Below are 18131 nucleotides of genomic sequence, written 5' to 3'. Positions count from 1 at the left end.
TGGAGTATTTCATGGGTTGAGTGTAGAATCTGGCCCTTCTCTTCGATCTGGTAAATCGTTTTCTCGTCATTAGCCGCCACCCGTTGTTGGTTGTCGAATGCGGCGGAAGGTGTTTCCAAATTTCTGAGATAGTCTCGTTCGAAAATCGAGGTCCTCGACTCTACTCTGCCGCTCTTGCTGCAGCTCTATTTCTACTTGCCTGATAAGATGTCCGCAGGGAACTCCACTCCGTTCGTTTGTCCGGTACCAGCTGAGTTCCCTGTAGAGATCCCTCAGCCGTTTGCTCATTCATGGTAAAGGAAAAGAGATTTAAGATATCAGAAGCAAAAACATTTTTTAAGAGTGATGTGCCACTTAATGGAATATTGATAAACAGTGAGGTGATGTCAAAGCTTACCAATACATTTGTATTATTTAGATTTTCAAACAAGATTTTAAAATGGGTAGAGTTTTTTACATATAGGATGTGCTAAGTCCAGTGGGGGGGGGGGGTTAAGAGAGTTAATCAGCTACTTTGATCATTTGTAGCATGGTGCATCAGTGGCATTTACTATAGGTTTTGGAGGGGAGAAGGAGAATTATGTTTGTGGATTTTAGGTAAACCAAATATCTGGGGGGGGGGGGGAGATGAGAACCAAAAGGTTTGAGTTTTTTTGTAATGTCCAGTGGCCAGGAGAATACTTTTTAAGTGAGTTTTTTAATTTTTTTAACTTGCGTTTTTGTGGGATCATGCTCTACTGAGATGTGGGTGGTGCAATCTCGAGGAATAATATCCATTTTTTGATTATATTCCATGGCATTGCTCTTATCCTCTCTGGTGATAACGATACTTTTTTTCTTTCCATAACTTTCTGAGCAGCAAGTGGCCGGAAGATAAATTACGTCGCCAATATCCTCTCCTAGTCATTCGGTCGATCTTTATTATTCCTTCTGTTCACCTGCTTCTTGCTTTTTTTTTTGAGCCCTGCTTAACTTGCTGCTTCTGCAATTTTTAAGTTTTGCACTTTGTCCTGTGAAGGATAACATTTAAGTGTGCTATTTCTTTATTAATATCCATTTTGTTCTCCTCTATTTCCACAGCTGCACATTCGACATTAATGACATCATTTTTCATCTTACCATCAGTATTTGTTGTGTTTTCGTCACCTAACAGACACTCACTTTTAAAACTTTTGAAACACTTAATATACATTCTCTCTCTCTCTCTCTCTCCAGTTTCCTTCCACATATTCTTTAATTTTTCTCAACAAATATATTTCACACACACTGCACTGAATAAAATCCTGCAAATTCAAATCATCAGACAGAGTGGCCTTTGCCGCCATTGTTCCTTGCATTGGTGCCATGCTGACAATATATCACAATAAAAATGTTATAAAGATACTAAATACTCTAAAAACATGAAAATCTACACTAATACACTGTAATGCACTAATTTTCTAAGGATAAAACAGATAAAAAAAATCACAAATTTTACACCAATGCTAAATTACACAATCACTCATAACTTTGAATCAATCAATCAGTTAGTACTCCAATATTGTCATATCTAACATTTTGTGCTTCTAAAGTAAGTCTGACCAAAACATTCCACCTAGACCTTGGTCTTTCCTCTGGGTATCTTTCCTGCCATCTTGGTATCAAACCTGTTTTGCTAACCTTCCCTCACCCATTCTATTTAAATGACCATACCATCTTAGATTAGCTCTGCTGACACATTCTTGAATGCTAATAATGTCATGATTCCTGTTCTTTCCATTTATTAGAAATAAAATGTTCTAATAAAATTACTAATTAATGGATATAACTAATCATGTTTGACTTCATTATGAGCTATGCTGTGTTTAATTTATTGTTTATGAAATGTTCATAAATCTTACCTTATTCTAATGATGATGAAACCTCCATATTTTGCATGCAAACTGAATTTAATTCATCATTTGAAGATTTAAGCGATAATTCCATACTACAAATTTCAGCTTCCTCATATCGCAAGTTTTCTACAATTTTTTTAATCCTTAATTTATTTTGTCTATGAACCGTTTTTCCAATATTTTTTTTCAAATTTATAATTTGCTTTTCCAATTTATCTCTGTCTGAAATAAGATTTTTTAAAGCAGAAAGGAAATGATTCATTTTGCTATCTGCTTTGCTGGGTGATCCTGCTGCTTTGTTGTTCTTGATGAAATTAAAAGTTGCAATCTTTGATTTCTGAAAACTCAGCTGAATATGATAGCTTTATCAACAGACATGAGTTCAATCAGCTGGGAATTTAGAGTGTACAAAAAAAAATGTAAACACATTATTAATGTTGAAGAAAATGTTCATATTTAAAAGTCGAATTTTCTGCTTAGTATTTGAGATTTATTATGATCCATTCATTCCAGTGATTATATAATAACTGAAACTCCTTAAAATTTTTTTGGCATTTCTGTGCATGAGTTTCAAAAATTGATAAATGTTCATTATAATTTAAAACTATAAATGCTAAAAATTAATTATCTACATAATTTTATTCTGCATGCCTTAACTGTATGTAGAAAATAATCCTATCATCGAAATTCTTATCGGCTGCCATAACAAGCAATTGTAAGAGACCAGGTTTCTTACAAACTCCTAAAAATATAACTCTTAATTTCTGTCCTTTCTTTTTTATCAGTGCTGCCAAGGAAAATAATGTACAACGGTTAGAATCCCTTTATCTGTCTGGTGCTAATTTGAATGATTCAGATGCCACTCATCAAACAGCTTTGCATATAGTAAGTTATTTAGGAACCTTGTTTTTTCAATTGATGAAATTCACCTGATGTATTTTTATGGAATATGTAAAACAAAACTATTATTGTCTGACCTTCATAGCGTCAAAGGACTCATCATGACATTCCCCACAGTATTGATAAACTTTTTTTTTTATGTATTCGGTAGATATATGCTTTATCAAATTATAAAGAAATGATAACTGTTGAATCCTATGCCAACCATGTTTTTAACTGACTATTGCTAATAATTAAAGTTTAAAAAATTTTCTATAGTGAACTATGTCAAAAATCCACACCCCTAAATTGATCATTCACTAAATGGCTTTCTCAGAATGTGCAAAGAGAAAATTGTGAATTGCCTTAGTTTAGAAGATAAGCTGCTTCTATGTGTGTGATTCATAACAGAGTGGAGAATCCCTCACTCCATAGAGAATAGTTAAAGATATCACAGTTGAAAACATTGTATTCACTGATATGACTGTGATGAAAGAAAGTTACTACCTTAGATTATTGTTATCATCATCAGAACCTGGAGTCAGAAGACTTATTGGGAGAGACCTGTCACACATACATACATACATACAGACAATGCATTAAATTATTCCTTAAACTCTATGCTTACCATGCTTTGAGATAATGTATTAAACTACTCTCCATGTATGAAACCTACTTCTTACTAACTCACTACACATCTTCCAGGGATGGCCTCTTGTTCTCCTCATGTCTTCCAGACTCTACAAATTGCAATCTTTCTTCATACCCAACATTGCAGAGACCAGAAACCACCTTAGTTGACTAAATTGCTCATAGTAATCCACATGATGCCTGATCAAGGACTTATGTGCAGAACCATAACCTCCTCACTTCTACATTTCAACATTCTCCATATCATTATCAAATCTGTTGTAATATATTCATAGTTTTAACAGTATCTTCTTTAAATTTTAAGTCTTTATCCACCATCATCCTTCATATCCCTTATCCCCTCCACCTCCTGTAAAATAACCTCATTGTATTCTCTGCATCCTGAATTATAAAATCTTACACTTTGCAACAGTGAAGCGGTAACCTTACTCACTTGCCCATTTACAGCTATGGCATCTGCTTTACTTCTCACAAGTCTTCCCAACTTTTGCTTCATCTACAAACAACTAACATCCCCATTCAAGCCTTTCCCAATATCATTAACATACAAGTTAAACAACAATAACCCCAAAACAGAGTCTTTTTGTACATATCCCTGTGACTTTCCATTTCCAGCATATTGCTCTCCTGTGTAATTCGTTGCATCTGTCAGATGGTCAATCTCTAATCCAAGAAACTAATCTGTTATTATTATTTAAATAGGCAGTGCATGGAGTCAAAATACTCATCACAAGAGCCTCACTCTATTCATCAACACAATACCTATCATACGTTTCCTTAAACCCATTCACTGTTGTGCACTCACAACCGCCTCTGGTAATCCATTCCACTCATTCACCACTCTCCAAGTAAAGAACCTGGTCTGCATACCCTTACTAACCACACTCTTAGATGCTTCCAAGTGTGACCCCCTTGTTCCCCTGCCCCTACTACCCCATTTATTGAAAAATTTCTTGTGTCAGTCTTATGGTATCCCTTTAGCAATATAAGACAAACAAATTTCTATCATATACCCTCTCCTCTGACAGGCAGAGGAGAGGGGATATGATAAACTCTGCAGCATACACACCCTCAATCTATCTTCAGGATACATGAACATTCCACAGACCTGTTACCAACTTTGTCACTCATCTCTGAATCCTCTCCATCACCTCCCAATCCCAAAGAAATCTATGCACAGTAGTCAACATGTGGCCAATCATAGCCTTTTAAAGAGGGATAATACAAGAGTGGTCTGAAAAGTTCTCAGCCTAACAATGAAAAAACGAATTTATAATTTCAAAATTATTTTTCAACATAATCTCCCTTAAGACTAATACATTTATTCCAGTGCCATTATCCCATCCCTATAGTAGTTCTCAGTAAGATCTGAAAAATATCCCTCTACAGCTGCAATCACCTCTTGATTTGAAGAAAAATGCTGACCAGCAAGGAAGAGTTTTAGTTTTGGGAACAGATAGAAATCAGAGGGAGCCAAATCTGGCAAATAGAGTGGATGTTCCAACAATTCATAGTCCAGATCCTTTAATTTTCCCATTGCCAAAACACCTTTGTGGGCAGGTGCATTGTCCTGATGAAAGATGATTTTTTTTCTTCTGCAAACAGGTCTTTTCTCATGAATTTTTTCATCTAGTCTGGTTAAAAGATCGGTATAATATTCCCTGGTTATTATTTTACCCTATTCAAGATAATTAATAAACAAAATTCCTTTAGCATCCCAAAACACCGATGCCACGATCTTTCCTGCTGATGGAACCGACTTTGTCTTCTTTGACACTGAACAACCGGCTTCTGTCCACTGTTTTGACTGCTGTTTGGATTCTGGTGTATAATGATGAATCCAAGTCTCATCCATAGTAATAAATCGATACACAAAATCAGTTTTATTCTTGTTAAAATGCTCCTAGCACTGTTCAGAGATTTTCATGTGAGTGCATTTTTGATCTGCTGTGAGCAACCACGGTATCCATCTTGCACAAAGCTTTTTCATTTGCAATTCTTCATGCAAAATATATCCTACACGTTCTTTTGAAATGTCTGTAGTCTCAGCAATTTCATCCACTTTGGCTTGCCAGTCATCCAATACTACACGTGCACTTAATCAATGATTTCTGGTGTTGTTACACTCTTTGGTCATCCTTCACATGGATCATCTTCAAGGCTGGTATGGCCATGTTTAAACTCTGCAGCCCATTTCTTAATTGTCGAAAATGAAGGAGAAGAGTGCCCATAAACTTTTATGAACTTCAAATGAATTTCTTTTGGCATTAAACTTTCTTTTACAAAGAATTTTATATCCGCACGATACTCAATTTTATCCATTTCAAGGGATACAGACAACACTTTTGCTTCAGACAGCTGTATAAAACTAACTACTTGATGGAATGACTTGCAGTTTCACACGGATGCTTATCACAGATGTACCAACTTAGAAAAAAAAAAAAAATTGCCGATAGTGTTGCCATCTATGGTCTAGGCCAAGAACTTTTCAAACCACCCATGTAACCTCCCCTATCTTTACTTGTCAATGTGCTCTTCAGCATCCAAGTAATCCTCTGAGCAATTTTGCCCTCTGAATTTCAGTTCTCTATCCACTATCACCTGCAGATCCCTAGCCTCATCAATTTCCTGTCAACTAGTACCCTGAATATGATATGGAGTGTGTAAACTTTTCATCCTGAAGTGCATTACCTTACATTTTACAACATTGAATTGACAACCATTATCTTTTGCCCAAACTGCGAGTTTATTTAAATCATTTTGTATGATATCTACATCACCTTTATCAACTATTGCCCACCCTAGTTTTGCATTAATGGCTAACAACTGAATATCCCCCTCCCCTTCAAATCTTCTGCTATATCATTAATATACAAATTAAAGAGTAGTGGTCCTAGTACAGATCCTGGGGCACCCTCATTTGCCTTGATTCTGCTCTGTCATACACCTGATGTCTATGAGCTGCCCCTGCTATCCATGTCACCAGCCTCATGTGCATTCCCATTGATCCAACTTATGTAATAGTTTTCCATGCAGTAGTCTATCAAATGCCTTTGCAAAGTCCAGCAGTATCATGGTGTAGCCATTTCCTTCATTCAATTCTGCAGTCACCTTATTATAAGATGTGAATAAATTACTGAGGTAGGACCTACTTTTTATAAAGCTTTTTACAAACAAATATGCTGCCCCCTATAAAGTATCATATTCCTATCCACCCATTCCTGAATTTTACTTCTGACCAATTTTTCCAATATTTTAGCTACCTCCAGAGATACTAATTGGTCTGTAATTTGCTACTTCTGTTTTAGAGCCACCTTTATGTAATGGAACTATCTTACCATCTTTCCATTCCCTTGGAACCTTGCCAGAGTTCGGACTTACATTAAACAACTTTGTCAGAGGCACTGCCAGTTCACTTGCACATTCTCGTAGCACACAAGCAGACATATTGTCCAGGCCCACTGCTGTATTCACACTGATATTTTTCGATATACCTCCAGTTCATCTACCTCAATGCTCACATCAGTCTCTGTCACCTCAGTAACTGCAAAAGTCACCACTTTGATGATATAACCTTGCAAAATGATCACTTAGTAACTGAACTACAGTGGTATCTTGCTAATCCGAATTAATAAAACCCATGCTTGTTCGGATTAGAGAATTTCTCCCCAAGAGACAACAATAACTAGCGTTTAAGAAAAAAATAATCAGATTCTAATGGTTTATCAATTTAATGCTGTAAATAAATGAAGTAAGTGATAGAAAAAAAAACTACTGTACTGTAATGTAAAACTTAAAAAATAATACAGTACACAAGTTTATTTTTGTAAAAAATTTAGTTTGTATATACCTATATTGTTGAGGATTCTGATTTAATAAAATTGCATAATTCAGTACATAACTTAATTTGCGCAAAAAATAGCACTTTCTTGTACACAACACAAAAAAAGTTTCACAAAATAACACAAAAAATGCTCGAATGCTTCTTCTCGGAGTTGCATTAGCAATAAAATCTTGTGGAATGGCGTGTCATTCTACTTAGCCCATTCTATACACATATTAAAACTGCCAACTGCCTCTTCGTGTTTTACTTTTTTTTCTTCGAATTCTTTATCGTCATCATCGTCTTCTAACATATTCTGTAGCATCATATTTATAATTTCAGCATCTGATTTGATTTCGAATTCACTTTTGGTTCTATCTGTAATCCATTCCGTAACATCTATTTGTGAAAGATGTTGGAAGTTTATTTTGCACTTGGTTAGACTATAATAAACTTAGTTTAATCCTTTATCCAAGTGTAAGCAAACAAAGTTTGTGCCTGAAAATATCTTCAGGACTGAGGTAAGGTGGTGCAATTTGCAGCAAAGGCAGACCAAGATCTCATCACTCCTTGACTCAGTATCTCCCATAATGCAAAGCACATCTCACTGATGAGACTTCAATAAAAGTCGAAACCGATCTGGGTAGTGGCCCTTACCTTAATGCATAGCATTATACATGTCTGCAAAGAGATGTGCTTTGCATTATGGGAGATACTGAGACAAGGAGTGATGAGAGCTTGGTCCACCTTTGCTGTGAGTTGCCAAGGTATTGTACCCCCTTACCTCAGTCCTGAAGATATTTTCAGGCACAAACTTTGTTTGCTTTCACTTGGATAAAGGATTAAACTAAATTTATTATAGTCTAACCAAGTGCAAAATAAACTTCCAACATCTTTCTCTTAATCCAGAGTAATTTAATAATAAGGTGGTACACCTGTTGGCAACTCATATAGGTAAATATGATCTCTCCTATTGTTTCTGCCTTGGGATCACCACTTCCGGATCTGCCTCCCACTGACGAGACTTCAATAAAGGTCGAAACTGGTCTGGGTAGTGGCCCTTACCTTAATACATAGCATTATACATGTCTGCAAAGAGATGTGCTTTGCATTATGGGAGATACTGAGACAAGGAGTGATGAGAGCTTGGTCCACCTTTGCTGCGAGTTGCCAAAATGTTGTACCACCTTACCTCAGTCCTGAAGATATTTTCAGGCACAAACTTTGTTTGCTTACACTTGGATAAAGGATTAAGCTAAATTTATTATTATTATCTCTGTTTGTGAAATTTCAACATCTGGATTTATATTTTTAAATCAAATTATGCATGTTTTGAATTTCCTCTTTTTGTGTATCACCGTAGTTATACTGTATTGTAATAATAATTATTATTATTAATAATTATAACTAAATAATTAATATTACTTTTAATATTAATAATATTAAAAGTAATAAATAAAACTTTTTTTTTCTTTCAAACCGCAGGTCGGATTACTGGAGGATTTGAACTAAAAAGGTTCGGATTAGCGAGATACCACTGTATTTCTTCTGCTTCTGTCACTTTCATCAGCACCAAGTAGAAGTTATCTTTCCATAATCATTCTTTCTCTTACTTGCTGTGTAACAAAAAAAAACTCTTCTTGGTTTAGTTGGCCTGCTTAGCTAATTTTCTCTCGAACTCTGATTTAGCCTTCCCATACCAGTTACCCTTCTTGCTTGTGCTTTTTACAGCTCATGGGCATACTGATCACCTTGTTTATATTCCTTCCATGAGGTTTTCTTTTTTTGCAGCTCCTGCTTTATATTGCTAATCGTCTACTTAATCCCTGCTTGGTTTATCCTCCTGACCCTGTGTAGACACTGATACTTCCTCGCTCAAACAATCCTTGACCACTTTCCATCTACTAATGACATTCATTAGTAGAAATTTCCACATGTTCAGCAACCTCCCACGACAAGACTCCATGGTCACTTTCTTTGATCGGAGGTAGAATTGCTGCTGCAGTTACAGATAGATCTTCTGATTCTATTACCAGACCCAACACTCTCAAATCCCTAGTCCCTTCCATCACGTGCTGTTTCGGGTAATTATCCCTTAGTAACTGTATAAATTCCATTTCCATTTTACCATGTGCCCTTTCCTCCTTCCAATCTATATCACCATAGTTGAAGTCTCCTATGATAATTGCTAAGCCTGTACTCGTGCTAAACATGCTGATGCATGTGTCCACATTCTTCTGGATCCCCAGGTCTATAACAGCAACCAACAATATATTTTGTCCTATTTGCCTCTAAATAATAAATTACATGATAACCACAGTAATTAACTTTAATGAAATGAAAATACAGATATTTTGTACTGAAAATAACAGTACATCATCACTGTGCAGAAACAAGCAATCAAAGGAACTGGATTACAAAGCACATACAACAGTTGGTGATTTACCAATTAAAAACTGTTGCCACGTGCTACAAATTAATATTAATAAATAATATTATTAAAAATATTATTAAACAACTGTTTTCGATGGTTACAAAAGATAATAATCTCTTGAACTTTTGGGGGGGGGAGAGAGAGAGAGAGAGAGACAATCGTTCCAGTTCAGATTTGGCCAATGTAAATTCCTGAAAATTCCTCAAGGGGTGTACAGGATGTGATAGTACTACGTTGAACTTACATCATTACTAACTTCTTATCAATAATTTTCCTCTAAATCAATCTGTTACCTCTCAAGACTCCAGTATTATCAGATCTTATATTTCTAACTTCAAAGGCACTTTTTACTGTATCAATCCACCTATGGATATAGTGTTGGAGGTTGAGGAAATAAGAGATCTGGGGGTGATAGTGGATAAAGAACTAAAATTTAGGGGGGACACAGCCAAAATTGTGAAGACAACACAAAGGCTTCTGGGAATGAAGTGGAAGACACTGACGTGTAGAAGTAAGGAGATTCTTATTCCGTTGTGTAACAAAATATAAGGTTTTGATTAGTCAGTTGCCTTTGGAAAGGGTCCAAAGGCAACTGACTAAGGTAGTTTCTGACCTCTGGAATGTCAAATATGAGGAAAGATTGAGATGTAATTTGCAGAGTCTGGTGGACAGGAGGAAGAGGGGAGATATGATAGAGACCTACAAGTTTGTAAGGGGTTGTTATAGGATCAATGCTGGAGAAGTTCTACAGAAAATAGTGGGTGAACCAGAGATCATCCCTGGAAACTGTATAAAGAGGATGTGAGTAGGGGAGTGAGAGGCACATTTTTTCGTATAGAGTTGTAAATGATTGGAATGCCTTGTCTGAGAGTGTGGTGTCTGCAAAGAGTTTGAGTGTGGTTATGACACAGTATGATGAGATGTGTGTGTGATAAAAGGCCCTCCCAGATGAGTCTTTGACTGCATGAGATCTTGGGGTAGTAATAATAATAATAATATATCTTGGCCTTCCTCTGGGTCTTTTTCCTGCCAACCTTGCAGAGAACTTGTTTTGCTAACTTTTCCTCTCCCATTCTGTTTAAGTGACCATACCACCTGAGATTAGCTCTGTTAACACTTCCTGGATGCTGACAATGTTAAGTTCTTTCCTAATCCTCATTTTTAATATATTGCTATTGATGCCATCTGTTCACACCCCTAATCTTTCTCATGACTCTTAAAATTATCTCCAATTTTGATATTAATATCTCCAATTTTATTTTTAACCCAGCTCTCATCTCCATAAGTTAAAATTGGTTTGAACATTGTCTTGTATACAGCTAATTTAGTGTTTTGACTAATTTCTCTCTTATTCCATATAAATGTATTCAGTTGACTTCCTACTATACCAGCTTTGTTGATCCTGTTGTCTAGTTCCATATTTAATATACCATCTTCATTAAAAATCGTGCCTAAGTAGCTGAAATGTTTTACTTTTTCTATTAGTTCTCCATTCACAATGCAGTTGATATTCTCAATGCTTCTGCCTATTTTCATTGTCTTTGCCTTGTTACTGCTGATCTTCATACCATATCTATTACAACAGTTATTCAATTTAGTCAGGGAATCTTGCAGACTTGTAGTGGGTTTATTTAGAAGTATAACATCATCTGCATAAAGCAAAGAGCTGAGATTAATATCTCCAATTTTGATATCAGATTTAATACCACTTTCCTTCATAATGTGATCCATATAGATAATGAATAAGAGAGGGGATAATGTACTTCCTTCAAGTATGGATATGTATTCCTGATTGTAAGCCTGGTCAGTGCTTTTTTACCAGTGTGCTGTCACTGATTGTTTCATTTAGCAATTTTTCGAAATAATTACTCCATATATCAAGGATGTCAAGGAACCACCTTAGTTAATCATCTCTGAACCCTTTCTGATATCTCTTTATCCTTTTGAAAACCAGGTGACCAACACTGTGCACAGAAATCCATATGCAATCTGATCAAAGCCTTATGCAATGGAATCATAACATTATTACTCCTAAATGTTAATGTTTTCTGTATCATAGTCATAATGTGCTGTCCTCACTATTTCAGCAAAATGTGTCCAAAATTGCAGATCCCTATCTACCAACATCTCTTCCACCTTCTCTATGATATTCCCACTAATCTTATACTTTGCATCTCATCATTGCTTCCTGAACTTAAAAAATTTACACTTTACTACATTGAACTGGTAGCGTCATTCATTCACAAAGTTTATTCTAGTCCATTTGTAAGGCTATAACATCCATTCTATTCCTCATAGTTTTTTCCAACTTTGCATCATCTGATACAGCTGTATATATCACCTATCACCATTCAAGCCTTTCCCCCAATATCATTTGCATACAAATTAAATAGCAATGGCCCTCAAAACAGATCTTTAGAGCAGGCCACTAGTGACTTCCTCTTCCATACATAATTTGCAATTTTACCTGTCAGACAGCCAATTTCCATTCCATTGCACTAATTTACTATCCAACCATCATCAGTTTCAATTTAATTACCAGCTTCTCATATGGTAATTTATCAAAATCTTTAGCAAAATCTAAATAATCCACTGTGCATGCAACTCCTTTGTCTACATTGTTATAGTAGGTAAGTAGATTGCTAAAACACAATCTTCCTTTAGTAAACCCATGCTCTCCATCAAAGCGAATGTTTTCAATGAATTCTGAATCCTAGTCCTCATTTGCCTCTCTGACTCTTTTACTACAAATCCAGACATGTAGATTGGCCTATAATTCAAAGCTTTAGTTTTATCACCCTTTTATGAAGCAGAATAATCTTGCCTTCTTTTTACTCCTTTGTAACTTGAACAAATCTAAAACTCATGTTAAAGCTGTAAGTTGAAGCTGTCATTAGCTCCCTGGAATATTCCCTCAAGAATCACTGTGATATATCATCAAGTCCTACAGCCTTATTGACATGAAGTTTACTTAATTCCTTATACCTCCTGCTCACTTACCATCAGTGGCTTCTCCCTGCTGCTCTCAAGTTGTGCATGATGTTACTTCCATGAGGATGAAATACTGTTATGAATTACTCATTTTACATCTTTATCATATGCTCCTCTGTGGTTATCATTGTACCATTTTCAGCAACCAGAATCATCCTTTCATAATTATTCTTTCTTCTACTGGCCATGTATTGAAAAAATACTCTAGGATTTTTTTTGGCCTCATTAGCTATGTTGCTCCTACTGCACTCTGGCTACCTTTATCAAGCAAGTTACTTTTCTTGTTTGCTCTTTGTACCCTTCATGCAAATGACTGTTACCACCTCATATATATCTTGGTTCCCCTCTGTAATGTTTAAGTTATACTCTTAAATAAATCCAGTATAAATCTGCAGGATTTCTTCATTAAATGAAATAACTACTTGAGAAATTTTGGCATGAAAATCTGCAATCAAAAGACAAAGCTTGCTAAAATAGGTAAAACATTAAAAACAGTAGCTATATCCGGAATGAAGAACCTATACAAGTAAAACAGCTTAGCTATTCAGGCACAATTTTTAGTGAAGATGAGAAAAAAGAAAATGGACAACAGAATAAGCATAGTTGAATAAATTACATGGAATAAGCGAGAAAGGAGTCAGAACATTGAACTAGCTGTATAAAATAGTATTTAAACTGATCTTGCTTATGAATCTGAGAGTTGCATTAGAAATCACAGATGAGAGGTCTGAGAAAAGTAGGAAGTGAACAAGTGTCATTAATGGCAGAATCATATGAAAAATGAAGATATTAATTATGAAGGAACTTGACATTGTTAGCATTCTAGAATTTGTGAGCAGGGGTAATCTAAGGTAGTATCACTTAAACAGAATGGGAGAGGAAAGTTTCTGGGACAGGATGGCAGGAAGAAGAGAAAGATCAAGAACTAGGTATGTTGATGCAGTTAGAAATGCCTTAGAACAGTGATTCTTAAACGGGGAGGGACTGCGGAAAATTTATAGAATGTTGCTAGTTTTTTAAATTTTTAAATATCTTATAATTATTTTATTTTTGCTCTTTATTTTACTTTGTTTCAAACTTGTATTGTTTTGTATTAGTAATCTGAATTATGCAGTTTAATGCTGTAGTTTCTTTTGTGGTGGTGCCACAAGTCAAATTTTCGTTGCTGTCAACACTGCGAGTTGTGACATTTGCCTACTGGACTTGTGAACATATGGTAGAAGTGATTCTCTGAAGTTTTAAACAATACTAGTATGAATGCATAAAAACTTAACTTTCAGTATGTTATTTCTTAAAATTTATCCCCTTATAAAATGAGAAAACAAACATCATTATTTGATTTCCTGAATTTTGGATACATTTCTGGAGGGAATGTCCACACCTGTTTACCATTGCCATTCAAAATTTGTTGCCTTTTGTTTCTACATATTTGTATGAAAAGAGATTTTTCACGATGGTAAATATTAAAATGAAATAACAAAGTCAACTCCGAATAGCATTGAGTGACACAATTAAAGCAAGAATAGACAAATTAGTAGAGTATTCAACAACAGAGGTCTCATTAAAATATATTTAAGTAAAGTTGATTTCTTTTTTCTGATTTTTTTGTCATTATAATCAGTAAGTAAAATCACTATTTTTTAAAAAAAAATAATAATTATTATTATTATTATGTTACTACAAACTAAGGGGCCACGACTACTAAAAGGTTAAGAACCACTGCCTTAGAAGACCAAAGTATATGATTAAATAATAAAGTCCTGAGATAGCAAACTAATTTGGAAGAAATTGTCAGTACAAATAGTCATGTAAGCTTTTCATGCAGTGCTATCATAGTATCCTTTATACTCATTAAGAGTATACATCAGAATTTTAATGATGACAATGACAGAAGTTTCAGTCATTAACAATAGAAGCAACATTAAACAATTCTCAATGTTTTTTTTGTTTATATTAATCTGTTGAGAATTGGAACAGAAAACATCAAGGATGAACTTCACAGCATAGAAGGTAACGATATACTAATATTTTAAACTTTACATAGTAAAAATATTAGGATTGGCTACTAGTGCTATTGTAATATTTACTGCTCTTATTTTTTCACAAATTTGAATATAGGCCCTGCAATTTGATTTCATATATAACCTAATTTTGTAACATGTCTTTGCATCTAAGTATATATGTTATTTTAAAATTACAGGCTTTTGAATTAGGCCATGAAGAAACTGCAAGATATCTATTAAAGCATATAACAGATCTTACATGCAAGGATATATTTGGTCACACACCAGAAGTAGCAGCAAGAATCTTAGGTAGAGAAAACATGCTAAAGTTATTACAAGAATTCAATGAAACAGATCACTAGCAAGTGTTTATACATAGTTTTTTTTTTTGTGTATATATATATATATTTACTTACATTACTCCTTTAGTGATAATATGTACAGTGGTGTAATGCTCACCTAAGAAGTTAATATGCACATTTAAACCCCACTGCAATGGAATGTTAAGGATTTTCATTGCGTTCTTATTATGAATGTATTTCAAATAGAAAAATATAAAGTTTTTCACTATTCATTTACTGTTTATTTTTCATACTGTGAACTCTTTTTCCTTAATCATTTAATTTTTAATTTCTCACCTGGATTTTTGTTTGCAATAGAAACAATTATGTTATCATTCAAGTTCAGTATGTAATTTTTCTCTTTTCTGTTATAAGACCCATAATTCAGATATTAAATAACTTATTTAAATCGAAATAAATAACAAAAATTGGAGTCCCTCAGCTAATATGTTAATGAAATATAATTTAAAAATAACTAATTTCCCAATGGATGTTTTTTGATTTGTTGAGTAGGTATAACATTGTATACAAAAATTTGTTTTTCAATCATAATAAACCCATTCATATGCAGACAGCAGTTTTTATACATGTTATGTTCACCACTGCAATTTTTGTTTATTTTTGACTTAATTTTATTTATTTTATTTTTTGGATTCTAAGAGTATTTGATCTCTCTCGCTCTCTCTCTCTCTCTGTGGATTGTCATGAGCATCTATTGCAATCAAATTCTTCTTAAATTAAAACTTTTAGTAAGTGAAAACCTCTTAATTATACTACAATGGAAGGCAACATATATATACTCCCTGGAGAGGAGAGGAAAATAGAATGTGCACTAAATTCAGTTACTCTCAGCATATGAAGAACACAGTCCTGATATAATTTCACATTTATGTATGCTTTGGTATAATATAAACAATAGCAAAAATATAATTTCTTGTACCTTGTAATTTTTTTAGTATATAAATATTTCTTTATATTTGATAATTAATAAATAACTATTTCTTAATTACATGCCAGATACTCTCTCCTGGTAGCTGTATTTTTGTCTTAGTAATTAAATTATGTTAGTTTTCAGGAATCTGCAAAGATTATATAAGGCATATAATAAAAAAATAAAATTGCAAGGTTTTTCTATAATTTTATTGTAAATCACAATAGCAACTTTTATATATGGCCCGAGATCTAACAAACAGACCAATCTGGAAGAAAATGGTTAATAGGAAAACTCCAGTAATGAAACCTTACCTAGTAATGAAATGTATATTAATGATGTTCATTAATGGATATCATTAACATACAAATTAAACAACAATGGCCTAAATACAGAACCCTGTTGTACTCTACTGGTCACATATGTCCTAGACATGGTCTAATGGAAATGTACAGTGGTACAACCACCTCCTTATCTCTAATTGTCAGTATGTATGTTGTTGTGATCCTCATGACTCTTGAAATTTGTCAGTATAGTGCATTAACTTCTGCACTTAAGGGTATTAAAACCGCAGCTTCAATAAAAATATGAAAATATTTAAATCTTCCAGAAGGGACTTGATATCGGCATCACTCCTAATTGTGCTCTACCTGACTTTACATCATTGGCAAAGAATTAAGAAAAATTTCACTGAAATATTATTAACAAATAAGTTGAATTAGTGATCCAAGAGCTTTCCACTGGCCACCATTCTTTTCTGGGACAGTGCCTCCCTAAAATACCAACTTACTTGTATCTTTCCAGTCTCCTGTCCATATTTGTATATTGACTTCTGTGTGGTATTCTCTCAGATCTTTGCAAAGTTCAAATATATCATTGTATCAATATCCTAGCACATTCATCACTTTTATAAAAATACAAGTAGATTGCTAAAACAAAACTTCCACTTCACATACACATGCTGACTGTCATGCAAAATCCTCTGCCAGTTGTGTTTTAGTTCTAACCATTCTCTTCAGTAATACCTTAACCACAGCTGCAGATATACAGACTTGTACATTTTTTGTATATTCTTCAGTGGCGGCCAGTGAAAATTTTAAGTGGGGATGCTGCATATACAAAAAAAAAAAAAAAAAAAAAAAAAAAAAAACTTTTTTTTCTTAATCAGTAACGAATTTATTAATAAATAAATTTATATATTAAAAATATTTCATCCTCACCACGAACAAACACCAGAAATAAAAGTTTCGTATCAATAGCAATGACAAGCGCAAACGAATATCGGCGTTAGATCGCAGTGCATTTGTTTCGTGTACCGATAATGAAAAAATATAATTCTTTTCATATTTTCAATATGAAAAGAATTATATTTCATAATTCATAATTGTCATAATTCAGCCTTGTATCTATAATAAATAAATAATTATATGTTATTTTAACAAAATAAAATAAGATTTCCAAAAAAAAGGTTTACCACGCACATGCACCAGTAATAAACATTTCATATCTCACAGAAATAATGCACACAATAATAAGATACACTGCCTAGATGGCAGTGTATCTAATGATGTAACGTGCAATGACAAGCACAAACAAATATCGGCAGTGCATTTGTTTCGTAATCTAAAGCGTTAATTGAACAATTTCAATTATTAACTATTCAATCAATGTCAAAACATAAGCTGTAACCTTTAACATGTTGTATTGTATTTATATAATGTTGTAAGCATTGTTATTATTTATAAACACAGACAAAATTTAATTTTTTTCTTGGGGGTGTTGCAGTGTCACAGTGCTTATATACAAGCCACCACTGACATTCTCTAAAAATATGTGATAGTATATATCTTCCACCCCACAGCTTTAATAAATATCTCACCTACCTGACACACCTTGTACATCTCTAGCTCATGCACCTCTGATTGTATAAATAGTGACTTTCCTTCAGGATTTTGCACAACATTAATCTCATTAATGATGTCTAATACATCAAAAGGTATATATGTGGAAATATAGATGGGTGATTATAGAATGCTCTACAGCCAGTTTACATTAATACTATGGAATGATAAGCTGCAAGAAAAACAAATGCTCATATATCGTACTTTTTTTGTTTCTTATCACACATTGCTTTTCTGCTCTGCATTTTGTTATATGTTATTTTATAGCTATTCTAAAATAACTACTTTTCCATAGTGCTTGCC

The 18131-nt window shown here is 34.0% G+C and overlaps 1 protein-coding gene across 3 annotated transcripts in view; it reads left to right on the top strand.

The window, feature by feature from the left end:
- Window positions 1-16984, top strand: part of LOC150102481 (L-asparaginase-like) — a 284609-nt gene extending 267625 nt beyond the window's left edge. For 2 of the 3 annotated variants that reach the window (XM_090398649.1, XM_090398648.1), the window contains 2 exons: window positions 2660-2759; window positions 14853-16984. In XM_090398649.1, coding sequence (XP_090254775.1) covers window positions 2660-2759; window positions 14853-15017 — 265 coding nt within the window. In that variant the 3' untranslated portion in view covers window positions 15018-16984. The remainder of the gene's footprint in view (window positions 1-2659; window positions 2760-14852) is intronic. The other variant, XR_016548905.1, reaches the window with a different exon arrangement.
- Window positions 16985-18131: the final 1147 nt, after the last annotated feature.

This window comes from Typopeltis vanoorti, chromosome 10 (genome assembly GCF_054136105.1).
Source record: "Typopeltis vanoorti isolate ZY-2024b chromosome 10, IOZ_Tvanoo_1.0, whole genome shotgun sequence".
In the NCBI taxonomy this organism is placed as follows: Eukaryota; Metazoa; Arthropoda; class Arachnida; order Uropygi; family Thelyphonidae; genus Typopeltis; species Typopeltis vanoorti.
The sequence above is the reverse complement of the archived record's forward strand: the minus strand, read 5'-3'. Positions and strand labels throughout refer to the sequence as shown.